The sequence below is a fragment of the Zosterops lateralis genome (genome assembly GCF_965231275.1).
Source record: "Zosterops lateralis genome assembly, chromosome: 10".
Classification (NCBI taxonomy): Eukaryota; Metazoa; Chordata; class Aves; order Passeriformes; family Zosteropidae; genus Zosterops; species Zosterops lateralis.
Window position 1 is genome coordinate 2970564 of NC_139770.1, and position 13601 is coordinate 2984164.

The window sequence follows — 13601 nt, forward strand, 5'->3', positions numbered from 1 at the left end:
AAGGACCTTTTGATGGTAATCTTGAATAAAAGCATCATTTCCATCCTGTTCTCCACAGTAAACAGCAGTCAGCCCTTGGGATTCAGAGGCTGCATTTTCTAGAAGTCACTACAGATGTTTTGCAGAATATTCCTGGTCTCCTTAGCTGGCAGCCACCCCCTGGGGAAGGAAAACCACTTGGGATCAGCACATCCAGGAACAGCCAGTGCTTCTTGTTGGAGCCACCAGCACAGCTGTGAATCTTGTGTGCACAATAATCCATCCCAGCAAAGGCTGCAGTGAGGATTCTGTCTGGAAATGGATTGGGGAAGCACAGATGGAACCTCATGGCACAAACCCCTGTGCCTTCATTTTATTTTTTTGCCAAAGCAACAACTGGAGAAAGCCCACAGGTGGGTGGGTGGGTGGGTGCTGCTGAGTTTCACAGGGATTGCCTTCCCTCACCTCTCCTGCAGGGACACAGCTCCCATAAAACACAATCACAGCATCATTAAGGCTGGCAAAGACTCTCAGTCTATTTCCCAGTGCCCCTGGAGGAACGAAGCACGACTTGCTTGGCAAAAGCGTTCAAGTGATTTTAATTTTCGTGTTCACGGCAAAGGGAAAAAATAAAAAGAAATAAGAGAGTAAATCCCATCACCAGCTGCCGAAAACATTGGAGGTGTTGAATGTCATGGGAAGAATTGGAAGTGCCTGTGGGGTTGCTGCTCTGATTGAGCCCATTTGTACCTGTGTCACAAATGAGCTGCCCTCCCCACTGAAAGGATGGTTAGGGTTTAACCATTGAAAAAGGAAAAGTGATTTGCTCACTCTCCTATGCTGCCTTTTCTCTCTCTCCTCATCCTTTTATTCCACATCCCCTTCCCCAAATTTTAGTCACTGTTCATGTTGCCAAAATATCTGCAGTGATGTCTTTCCACGCAGAGTGTAAAATAATTCCTCTAGTAAATGTTAACAGCAGCCGTAAAACAGCAAAATAAAATAACACCAAGAAGAGCAATCAATAAAAATCTGTACAAAAATTAGGTATTGGTGCATGAGATAGGAGAGGGCCTGAATCTGAGTGTTTTATAGAAAAACCTGGAAGCTATTCCAGAGAAAATGGGCAAAGAGTAAAATTTATCAAACGTTGCTGGGATAATTAAACCAGAACAGACAGGAAACAGGATGTTTGACTGAAGGGAATGTAAATGAATGGATCCAGCTCTTTCTGTGCTTCCCAAAATGATTGTCCTTCTGGGCTTAGGTGATCCCAAAGTGACACCATGGAAATGATTTTCAGCCAATGCTGGGACAGGTGTTACCATGATGGGTTCCTGGGCAAGGGGAATTTAGTTTGGTGAGTGAGAAAAATGGAGATTCAGTCTTTGGGATCAGCACAGACGTTGTCCAGAGTGGGAGAAAAAAATTACAGATTTTTTTTAAATATAAATAAATAAAAAAAAAGCAGAAGGCCTGCAGTGCTAACACCACCAGCACCTTTTATTTGGAAAGCTGTGCTGGGTCACTCTATGGCTGGATTCATGGAAGGAAGATGGAAAGAAAAAAACCTTCCATTTATGTCAAGTGGCTTCTGATGGAGGCAGAAAGGTGGGACCCACCCAGGGAAACCCACAAAACAACTTCTGCCAGCACATCCAGAGTGTCCCCGCAGGAATGTCAGGCAGGAGGAGCTGACAGAGCTCTGTGGAAATGTTTTTGGGAAACACCAGGAACAGAGAGAGGTTTGCCTGGGACAGAAATGGGGTCTGGAGTTTTTGGCAGGAGCTGGAATCTCAGCAGCAGTGAAAACAAGGGGTGGGATGAGGGCAGACCTTGAGGAGGAGCCTTTCCTGAGGCACAGGCAGGGCTCTGGCACCATCAGGATGAAATAAACCCATCCTAACCCGGTTATTAGCGCTGTGTCCCTTTGACACGATGCCTGGAGTGTTTCTCCACGGGGCAGCTGTTGGTCTGCATCACGTCAGGGCACAGCATGGAGCTATTAATGGCTTTTAATGTGATCCCCTGGATCCTGACAATACCTGCCATGAGCCAGGCCTTAATCACAGGATCACTGATATTGATATGCTCAAACCATTAAACAAAGACTCAAAACGCTCCTCATTCACAGGAAAATTATCAAACTTCAAACCCACGTCCTGGAAGAAACCTGAGTTTTTATTCTCCACCCATTCTTGGGTTAATGACTGAGAGTTACAACCAACTTTTCAAAAATATAACCAAAAAAAAAAATATCGCCGCTTATTTCTGTGGCAGACTGTTTGCATCACTTTAATTTAGGAAGCAAACCGTGCTACAACAACCACAGACATGTAAATGAGGCAAAAAAAAAATGGTGCTCGTTTTGTTGCTTTCCAAATTTAAGCTGACCTAAATAATTTAATACGAAATTTACAGCAGCGAGAACACAATTTGGTGGACAAATATGGGAACACAGTGAATTTGTACTCCAGGATTTGTACTCCTCTGGGTAAAGAGATGATTCACCATCTGTGTGTACTGCAAGCAGCTTTCACTTTGGGGTGCAAACACAGTGTAGACCCTCACTATTATCCCTCAGTTTAGCAGGGAAAAAGATGAATTTTATTTCACCCCAGAAGGAAAACTGGGATTGTTTTGTGAGTGGATGTTTGACATTGATTTTTGTCAACATTTTGCTCTTGAGAAGTACCTGAAAGGGGGGATCACACCCAGGTGGGTCTTGTCTTTCAAATGAGAAGTGACAGGACCAGAGGGAACATCCTCAAGTGGCTCCAGAGGAGGTTTGACTGGACAACAGTCAATCTTCAGGGAAGATTTCCTCACTGAAAGGGTGAAAAGCAATAGAACCATCCCTGGAAATATTCAAAAAATGTGTGGGTGTGGCACTTGTGGTTTAGTGGTGGCCTTGGCAGTGCTGAGGGAATGGCCGGACTCGAGGATCTTGGGATGTTTTTCCAGCCTTAGTGATTCCATGATAAGATGTCCCTGGTAGTCCATCAAATTATTGCTGCCAAATCCTTTGTGCTGACATGAAAATATGGAATAACTTTGTGAAGCAGCAGGGGAAGGAGAGGAGAGAATTAACCCTGTCAGTGCTGCCCCAGGCATCACTCAACACTCATGGCAGGAGGAGGTGTCAACTTCATCTCAACTCAACTGATCTGAGCTCCTCCATCATCAACGCTGTCTCCTGCTCCTGAGCAAAGCACAAATCAGTGTCTGAACTGATGGGTAATAATTGCAGAGTGATCAAAGCACGTCAGGCAGGGAGACCTGACATCCCTGAGCTCGCCAAGGATTTTTAGAGAGCTGAAAAACACTCTGGTTTCTCCAGCCTGGAGCGGGATGTGTGGGAAGCTGGGACAGCTTCCAGCTCAGGGGTTTGGTTTCTGTCCATGGTTATGGTTATGGTTAGCTGAGGCACAGCTCAACATCCTTCCCAGGGCTGCTCCAGAGGGATTCAGGAACTGCAGCACCTCCCTGTGCCTCAGTGGGATACAGGAAAGGTTGTGAGCAGCAATTTGGTCTGATCATTTTGTCCTCTAATTCAGCACTGAAGGAAGAGAACACAATCTCTTTCTCTTTCCTTCTCCTTCTCCTTCTCCTTCTCCTTCTCCTTCTCCTTCTCCTTCTCCTTCTCCTTCTCCTTCTCCTTCTCCTTCTCCTTCTCCTTCTCCTTCTCCTTCTCCTTCTCCTTCTCCTTCTCCTTCTCCTTCTCCTTCTCCTTCTCCTTCTCCTTCTCCTTCTCCTTCTCCTTCCTTCCTTCCTTCCTTCCTTCCTTCCTTCCTTCCTTCCTTCCTTCCTTCCTTCCTTCCTTCCTTCCTTCCTTCCTTCCTTCCTCTTTCCCCCCATTCTACACTTTTCCAAAGCTCTTTGTACAATTTTTCAGAAATATCCTCGCTACACTCAGAGTATCCATAGTGCTCAGAAATATCCTCACTCTATTCAGGTGTTCCGAGTATTTTGTCCTATTTATGTAACAATGTGTTTCTTCTTTAATGCAGCAAAGCAGAATAACAAATATTTTCATGAATTTCAGCAGAATTCGTGTACATTGTGCTACAACTGAGTGAAACTTAAGAGAAAGCTTAAGAGTCAGTTTAAATGCATGAGTCATCCCTCCACTGGACTCCAGTGCTCTGATGAGAGTGACTGTGAGTCATTCCTGAGCCACGCACTGGGCTAAAGGACACAGAGGGAGCAATGAGACACCTCAGCATCCCCCTGGGGAGAAGATCCCACAGGCACAGTCACTGCATAAAAATAATGAGCCTTTTGCCCCAAAGCACTTCAGTCCTCCAGTGGCTTTGAAAATCCCTTTGCTCTCAGCTCCAAAGCCACACAGGTGAAATCAAAGGTTCTTTGTCTGGAGTTAAGCAGGGCTGAGCAGTCCCTGGTTTAGATGAAAAACCCAGACAGGTTGTGGACTCCCAGTCCCTTGGAAGTGTCCAAGGCCGGGCTGGATGGGGTTTGGAGCCACCTGGGATGGTGGAAGGTGTCCCTGCCCATGGCAGGGGTGGAATTGGATTAAATTGAAGGGGCCTTCACACCCAAACCACTCCATAACTCTATTATTCCATGAAACAGCCTTGCCCAGTGTCAGGAGCAGTGCCAGCCCTGGACTGGAAACCCCTCTCTGAGTCACACTCAGTGGCTTTTGTCCCATCCTAAATGATGAGAAAATGAACTGAATATGTAGTTTGCAAGATATTTTGTTCAGCACCCACATCTGCACTGCTGGCAATCACACAGCCTGTGCTTCACAACCAAGCAAAACAGAAAATGTAATTAATTTTATTTGAGAATCCTCTCTGAGCACATTTGCCACCCGTTTCATTTCGCTGCCACCTCAGAAGTTACACTCTGACCAACGTCACTTACCCTGAAGACACACAAGAAAGAGAACAAATATCATTAGTGGGGTCTGAATATTCAGTCTATGTAAATGCATTATATACTTTGCTTGACTTTGTCATAATAGAAAAAAGCAAGGCAAACTTACAATTTTTTCTGCTCACATTTTCTTTTTTTTTTTTTTTCCCCAAATTTTGCATAGTACATATTGCAAGAGAGTTTTTTTTGTTTTTTTTTTTTTTTTTCCTCAGTTCTATCCCTCTAGTTATTATCTTGAAAGCAAAATTCAGACATATCCAGCACCTTCAGGTTTCAGAATCAGGGATGCTGGGAAGGACCTGTTACTTCATCTTTTTTGCATATGCCCTTGCAGCCCGCTGTTTTCTATTTATTCCAAAAACCTCGGGTAAAATGGAATCTTACAAATGAATTAATGAGGACGGGCTTCAGTTCTGTACAGGCAGCGAGAAGGGAAATTCCTGTGCAGCTCCCGGTGCACTGGGAATGTGGAATAACCACAAACCACCAGGTTGTGCTGTTGCCCTAAAGCAATGCACATCACCACAGAGCTCTGCTCGGCTCCTGGCTGCACTTTGGCTGGGAAGACCCTGAAATCCTGGAAAACCAATTCTCTCAGACTCATTTTCATTTGTGATTATACAGCTCAGTTTTTTTTGTTTTTTTTTTTCCTGGTTTTGGCTGGCTTTGAAAGCCACCAGCAGTGTTTGCTGGCCACGAAGTCCGGGTAGGAAAAAGAATAAAAATAAACAGTAAAATTAAAAGTATTAAAATAATGAAAATAAAAGGATAAAAATAAAATAATTAAAAATCAATCAGCCATCAGCATAGCCTTAGGATGTAAACACTGCACAGCTCACCCAAAAACTGGCAGGTTTTTGATACTTTATACCCAACCTATTTATTTTTCTTGCAAACTTCTAAACAAAATCAATCTTTCCAGGTTTCCCATTGCACGTTTTCTAAGCAAACCACAGCTAAACTAAGGAAATTTGTTTCTAGAGGACTGAGCACCTCAGACGTGGAGTGACCCAGAGTTGCTTTCCCACTCTGTTGGACTAAAGGGATGTGTTATTGCAGAGCAGTAATAACGGTTTTCATTAAATAAAAAAAATTCAAGAATGGCCATGCAGAATCTGAACAGAGGTAAATCAACAAATTGTAAAGTCACAGAGTAGTTTGGGTTGGGAGGGACCTCAAAGCTCATCCAGTGTCACCCCTGCCATGGCAGGGACACCTCCCACTGTCCCAGGTGGATCCAAGCCCTGACCAGCCTGGCCTTGGGCACTGCCAGGGATCCGGGGGCAGCCACAGCTTCTCTGGGAATTCCATCCCAGCCCTCATCACCCTCACAGGGAACAATTCCTGCCCAATATCCCATCTAAACCTCCCCTCTCTTGGTTTAAAGCCATTCCCCTTTGTTCTGTCACTCCAGGTCCTTACAAAAATTCCCTTTCTGCCCTTATTTTAGGCCCTCCTTTAGATACTGAAAGGTCACATAAAATCTCCCCAGAGGCTTCTCCTTTCCAGGCTGAACAACCCCAATTCTCTCTTTTCCCCCCAGCAGAGCTGCCCCATCCCTCTGCTCATCCTGGACCCTCCTCTGGACTCTCTCCAAACTTTGGGGAACTTTGCAGAAATAAAGTAGAAGATCAGACCAAGCACAGGATTACACAAGTGAATCTTCCCAGCCAACAAAAACCTGCATCTCAGCAAGAGGTGATGTTTTTGTCTCCTATTGCCACCCAGAGGTTTTTTCTTCCTTGAATTCATCTGAGCACTTTTTGCAGCCTTGTGAACATTGAGAGTCCAGAACATCTGGCGCCGGATCCGTTGCGTCAGTGAGAAATGCCACGAGCCGTGAAAAAAACTTCCTTTTGGTTTGCTTTTGAACCCACCACCTGCCAGTCTCCCGTGTGATAAAGGGAAAAAAAAAAAATGCAAACCTGGCGAAGATTCAAGGCTGGATCCTGATTTTTTTCCCTCAGAAATGCAGGTAAAGTGGAAAAAACCAGTTCAGAGAGTCACAGAATCACTGGGTTGGAGGAGACCTTCAACATCACTGAGTCCAACCCAACCCTGACACCTCAACTAAGCCATGGCACTGAGTGTCACATTCAATCTTTGTTTAAACACATCCAGGGATGGTGACTCCACCACCTCCCCGGGCAGATCATTCCAGTACTTTATCACTTTTCCCATAAAAAACTTTTTCCTAATATCCAACCTCTATTTCCCTTGGCACAGCTTGAGGCTGTGTCCTCTCGTTCTGTCAGTGCTGCCTGAAGAAAGAGACCAACCCCAGCTGAGCACAAACACCTTTCAGGAGATTGCAGGGAGTGAGTTTTGGGGTTTGTGACAGATGGGACCATCCCACCACAGAAACCCAAACCAGGACCCCAAATCTTTATATTTACAGCAAATAACTGCAAGTCACATTTGGGGATGATTTAGTTGAATTTACATCACTAAGATTGTTTCTTCTCCTCTTAATATTCCCAAAGATTTTAGGATTCTTCCCCAACTACCCTTGCACTTTTTCCCTGGTGCTGAGTAGCTTTTCCACCTTGTGTGCTTTCCTCCTCAACTGGTGCAACACCCACCATCTCCTACCTCCCCTCAAAGCACTCCAAGGAAAAAAAAAAAAAAAGCTTTTAGCTCAGCTTGAAAAGAAGAAGGAGGAAGGATCCTTTCCTTTCATGCACCTCGGTGGGAATAGAGCAGATCAGGAGCTGTTAGAACACAAGGAACACAACTCAGGTTATTCAGCTCCCAGGTGGGAGCTGGGGCTGTCCTGCCTTGCAGAGCACAACTTCAGTAGCGGATTACGTGCTGCACAGTGGTTTTTCTCTCCTAAAATAGCCTCCTGAAGGATACAACCAGAATTTTTAGCACTTCAGAGCCCGCTCATGTCTGTCTATTTCTCTGAGGTGTGAATCTATCCTTTCACAAAAAGGGTAATTATATGTTGTACGTCCTCAAATTTCCTCCTGTCCAAATTATCGACGAGCAGCTCCTGCCATGGTGAGTTCAGAGTCTCAGATGGGCTGATAAATGTGAATATTAAACCCCAGAATTTCTACAAGGTGGGGAAAGAGGAGGAAATCCTCACCCTCCCTTTGGACTCGTTCAAAATCTTGCCCCACAGATCTGTTGAGAGTTATCAGAATTAAAGCAACATGAAGAAAATCATCCAGTGGTGGTTTTAGAAGGTTTTTGACCCAATCCATCCCCAAAGCTTATTAGGGAAATTTGAAAACTGCAGGGTAAAAGGTAAATTTCTGCCATGGATTAAAAGGCTGTGCTGAGATAGGCAAAACAAAGGAGAATAAAAAAAGATCTAATTCTTGACACACAGAGAGGTTAATGTGGAGTGACCCAAGATTTGCTGCTGGGACGGATTTTTTTTGGTCCCTTTAAATCCCTGGCATAATGCAAGAAAGTCCTGGCTTACTCAGCAAATATTCTGCACTTCTCTGCTGCAATAAATCCTTGTGCTTGCTTTAGCTCAGGCTCCAGAGCCGCTGTGCCTCAAATTGTAACAGCACCCACAAGACAGGCCGGGCACACGAGCAGGGAGCTCAATCTCATCGTGGTTCCACTTCCTTAGAACCATCCCAAGGGGGGAATCTCTATCACTTGTGATTTCTCATCAATCAGAACAAAGACATTTTTTTCTCTTTTAAACATCTTGCCAGTCTGAAGCTCTGCAAGGCAGATAAAACATATTTTTTTCCCCTTGTATATATGAAAAAAAAATTTTGGGAACCGTGCTGGTGGTGTGGAAAATGTTTCTGTTGTGTGGGAATGAATGGCATCAAAAAGATTCTTTAAATCCAAAATAAACTTTCTCTTGAAGGTTTAAGTGATACCACGCACGTGTGCAGATGTTCAGCATGGAAATAATCCAGCAAATGGAGCCAGCTGGAAAAAAACACTGGAGGAACTTTCATCCAGATGAAGATTTATGAGTCCACCAATAGAGATACTAATGGATTCAGAGGTGGGTGTTTGACTGTTCAAAAAAATTAAATAACTCGGTAAAAAGTGTCTGCCTATGCTTCAAAATGATCCCAGAATGGTTAATGGGTTTCATGGCAAAAAAAAGATAAAGCCCAAATAAATGTCTGGTGTTATTGCACAAACTCTGGATTTTGAATTGTTTCAGTCATGAGAGAAAATATGGAAAACATTCTGAAGGAGTGGACAGCAATGTCTTCAGAGCAGCAAGAGCCTTGAAAAGTGTAAAAGCAGTTTTACACAAGGTTCTCCTCCTTTTTTTCACCATTTCAGCTGTGCAGTGTCCCAAGAGCTGAGAGGCTGCCATGGGCACAGTGGTCAGAGAAACCTGACTCTCAATCATCCTGGGCACATAAAGCAAGATAAAAATCCTGACTATGATGAATGCTCACTATTCAGAACATAAATTGATTAATGGTCAGTCCAGCCAAGAAAATTCTCTTGGAGGTGTTATTTCATAGGCAGGAGGAACTGGCAGAAAACAAAGCTGAATATTTAATTTCCACTGTCAGTTGCTGCAGTCACGAGCTCAGAAAATCAGCTGCCCTAAACCAACCTGCACTGATATCTGGGACTCTGGAATATTTTCATTATAAATATATATTTAATTATAAATAATGCTGCCTGGTGGAGGGCACCTAAAAACATCTCATTTTTCTAAAAATGTGTTTGGGAGCTTTCCCAGCTTCCACAGTACTTTTACCCTTTTGAGAATAATGAAGAAATGAAGTCAAGAATCGTATTTTATTTCAGGTTTTGTGTAGCACACGCAAAGAATTCACCTTGTGCTCAAGATTAGCAGCTGGGAAGTTTTGATGATCCCTTATGGAGAAACGTTTTACAGTCACTCATGATTGGAAACTTCACTGCCCTTTCCAGATAAATCTACACAAATCTCTTTTTATTATAAATTTTACCATTTCTTCACTTTCTTTATGTTACACTTATGTAAAGGAAACATATTTTTAAGCCACTCCAATGTATTTTCACCTTTTTGGGGATAAAAAAAAATATTTTCCCCCCATCATCCAAGTAAACTTTGTCCACCCTGTCCTGATTTGAAAGCATCACTTTTGATGTGGAAGGATCAAAAACATTACATCATTATTTTCATTTTATTTCTTTGAGGTCAGGCTGGTAGAGAGCACAGGTCAGCAAAAATGACAGTGCCACCAAGACAGAAAAATAAATAACTTGTGTAAAACACACATAACACGCAGAAACCTCTCCAGATACAGTTTCACTTCAAAAAGCTGCTTTATGTAATTCCACATTGACTGCGAGGATTTGGAAAGGGAAAACACTTCCAAATTAAAATCAGCCACTTTAAAAACATGGAAAGAAAATTGCTGTGTAACAGCCACACTTCTGCCAGAGAAACCCACGTGTTAGAAAAGGGAAGAGAAAACTTTCTGAGGGTTTTACAGCTGGGAAAGCCTGGGAACTTTATTTTTCAGAATTCTTAGAAATGCAATGACTCGCTGCTATTGGTCAGCGAAAGGAGAGTGCTGCTTCTGGAAAAGTGTTTATGCAGAGATGGAGAGGATGAGGAGCTCTGGCTTCTCCAGGACCCAAAGACCTGAACACAAATCCATAAAATGGGATTAATCCCATAGGAGGAAGAATGCCAAGATTTCACCAAGCAGCACTGCAGGATCCCAGGTGTTAATCAGCCGGGTTACCCACAGCATTGACCCTGCTGCTGCTCCAGGTAATGATTAACTTAATTAATTGTGCCAGCCCTGGCTGCTGAGGGTGCCCTTGGGGTGAGCTGGGAGAGGAAAGGGAAGGGAGAAGGGAAACACTGAGCACAGTTTCTGTGTCCTGAGGAAGCTGGAGAAGAAAGAGCCACTCCTCAGGGCAATCAGAGAGGTTACATTAATAATTGGAAATTTTAGCTGCAAAAGCTCTGGGGTATTGATACCTTTTATCATGGCTAGCTAAGAAAAGAGGCCAGACAAAATTAAGGGAAGAAAAAGCATTTCTATTTATTGAAGGTCCTCCAGGTACATTTAGGGCAGACAAAGCCCCCCAGGGTTTACACCCAAACTGGACCCCGGGTCAGGGGTTTGCACACTTTGATCACTTTGGGCCATTGGCACATTGGGGGTTCATCTCCCAATTCCAGCTCCAGCTAATGAAGTCATTTACCCCAAGTTTTCCCCCCCAACTCACTTTTGTTCCCATCTCTGGGGCCTGAGGCAGTGAGGTGTCCTTGATCCCCAGGCCTGGAGAGGAATTGTTGTGTCTGCCCAAACTGGGGCAGCAGCAGCTGGCACTGGGTGTGGAGTTTAGAGTCACACACTAAAGAGCTGCAGGAGAACAAATGGATGGGAAATAGAAAAGCTCAGATCCTGAGGCATCAGTATCAGCAGGGCCTTGCTGAGCTGTGACCAAGGATTATCTGCAAAGGGACCCTGGGGAGCTTCCCCAGCCCTGAAATCTCAGAGCCTCCCCAGCAGGAGAGGAGCAGGTTGGAAGTGATGGGAAATCCCAGAGTTGGAGCTTTGCTGCTCCCATGGCACAACTGCAGCACAAAGGAAAACCTTCCTGAAGCACCAACCCTCTGATCAGCACTGCTGGAGGAGCAGGGGATGAGCTCAGAAGGGAGAGCTCCATGTCTGGTGTCTGTAACCCACCTGCACAGACCCCAGAGAGGAGCTGCAAAGCACAGCCCAGCTGTGAGAGCATTGATCATGGTGCATTTCTGGTGATTGGGGAACTCCCAGTGGGATCAACCAACAGACACATCAACTATCTCAATTCCACCTTGCTGTGCTGCTGACACTTTAGAGAGAAAAGAATAGGTGCAGTTTCATTATCTTATTGCTTTGCACCACCCAATGCTAATTGTCCCTCCAATATTCCTGTGCACTTCTAAGGCTCATCTTGATTTTTTTAGATGATGTTTCTTCCTCCTCTGCAGCTCTGCTTGTTCCTACACTGATCCCCTTTGCACAGGGGTGACCCCACAAAAGCTGGGTGCAAATCTGGCCTTTCCCTGTGCCTGTAGATCTTGTGGAGCATCTCAGCACCCCCAGTATCACACAGAGGTGTTTGCATGTGGTTGCCTAAGGTGAGATTTCTCAGGATTTAAACATGACTGGAAAGTATTGCAGTACGTTTAAGTATTTTTTCATCCCCCAGAGCATTCCCTGAGCACCTCATCCTGTCACCCCTGTCCTTGGCAGAGATGATCTTTAAGGTCCCTTGCAACCCAAATATTTCTAGGATTTCTAGAACTCAAATATTCCTTTTAGAAAGGGCCAACACCATGACATTTTTCCCCATCAGCAATCAGCTCATTGGGGTTCTTTGGGGTTCCCACAGAAGAGGAATTCCCCAATTTCCTGTTTAATACCTTTAATCCCTGCCCTGGGGGCAGCCCAAACCCAGGGCCAGCCCTGTCCAGCAGCTGCTCTGGGTTCAATTCCATGGTTTTCCCGGATTTCCTGCAGTTTTGAGCACCCTCCAGCTGCTCTGGTCTGGTGCCAGCCACAATCCCTGTAGAACCAACGAGGGGACAGGGCAGAGTTCAGGACTAAAGGGCACCACAGGAGCCCTGGAGCCCCTCCAGCTGTGCTGCTCTCATCCTCTGCCCTCTGTATTTCTAAGCCACTCCAATGTATTTTCAGCTTTTTGGGGATAAGAAAAAAAATTACTTTCCCCCCATCATCCAAGTAAACTTTGTCCACCCTGTCCTTATTTGAAAGCATCACTTTTGATGTGGAAAGATCAAAAATATTACATCATTATTTTCATTTTATTTTTTTGACATCAGGCTGGTAGAGAGCACAGGTCAGCAAAAATGACGATGGCATCAAGACACAAAAAAAACCCCTCAAATAATGCCAGAGCTGTGCAGGTGGCATCAAATTAACCCAGAAATTTAGGGTTCCACCTCTCCCTCTTTTTAGCACTCCTGGATCTGAAAATGAAGCAGAAAACCACCAACCTTGAGAGCTGGTTTTCCCATCCGGCCGTTTCTTTCCGTGAATAAAGGAGTTCTCCTGGGCCAAGAGCTGATTACCAAAGTAGCCAAATCCTTTCTGCCCAGAATTGCTGGTTAACCTGTCAGATAAGCAGGAGGTTGAGCAGCCAGTGACGCCACATGACTGCAAGGAAGTGCTATTTTTTATCTGTAAATAATGTGCTGAGGTAACGACACTTTGGCAAACAAGTGAATGAGCCGCACGCACGTTCCTGCTCAGCTGTGTTTACACATCTCTGCTTTTCCCACTTTGCTGAAACCCTTCCCTATCAAATATATATTAAAAAAAAAAAAAAAAACAAAATCAAATATTTTTTAAAGTTACTCATATGACCAGGGTTTTATATTTGTTTTGAAATCTTTTCCAAGGTTCCAAAAAAAGAACATACATGTTGACGTAATTGTTTTATAAAACCATATAGAGTTTTAATTCGTGGGGTTGATTTGTCATTTGAGTGGAATTTAGATTCCACGTTGCTTTTATTAGAAGTAAAGAAACATTAATATCTAGAATAATTCAGTTTTCATGGCTGGCATTGCTGGGCTGTTCAAGTGTGGGACATCAGCTCAGTGAGAAAGGGCTGGTTCTGCTCAGGGAGCTGCTGGAGCACTGGACTTCCTTCTTTTCCACTTCCCATTTTCTGATGAGAAAGAAAACAATTGTTTTAGGTTGTTGTTTGTTTTTTAAAAAATACAATTTTCTGTGAGCAAATTAATTGGTTTTAAAACTTCC

The 13601-nt window shown here is 44.1% G+C and overlaps 1 protein-coding gene across 2 annotated transcripts in view; it reads right to left on the bottom strand.

Annotated features, from left to right (window-relative positions):
• The window catches only part of BCHE (butyrylcholinesterase), a 49018-nt gene extending 35720 nt beyond the window's left edge, over positions 1-13298 (bottom strand). Inside the window, exon 1 of one of the 2 annotated variants that reach the window (XM_083868905.1) lies at positions 11517-11640. In XM_083868905.1, coding sequence (XP_083725031.1) covers positions 11517-11568 — 52 coding nt within the window. In that variant the 5' untranslated portion in view covers positions 11569-11640. Of the gene's footprint in view, positions 1-11516; positions 11641-12832 lie in introns of those variants that run through there. The other variant, XM_083868906.1, reaches the window with a different exon arrangement.
• Positions 13299-13601: the final 303 nt, after the last annotated feature.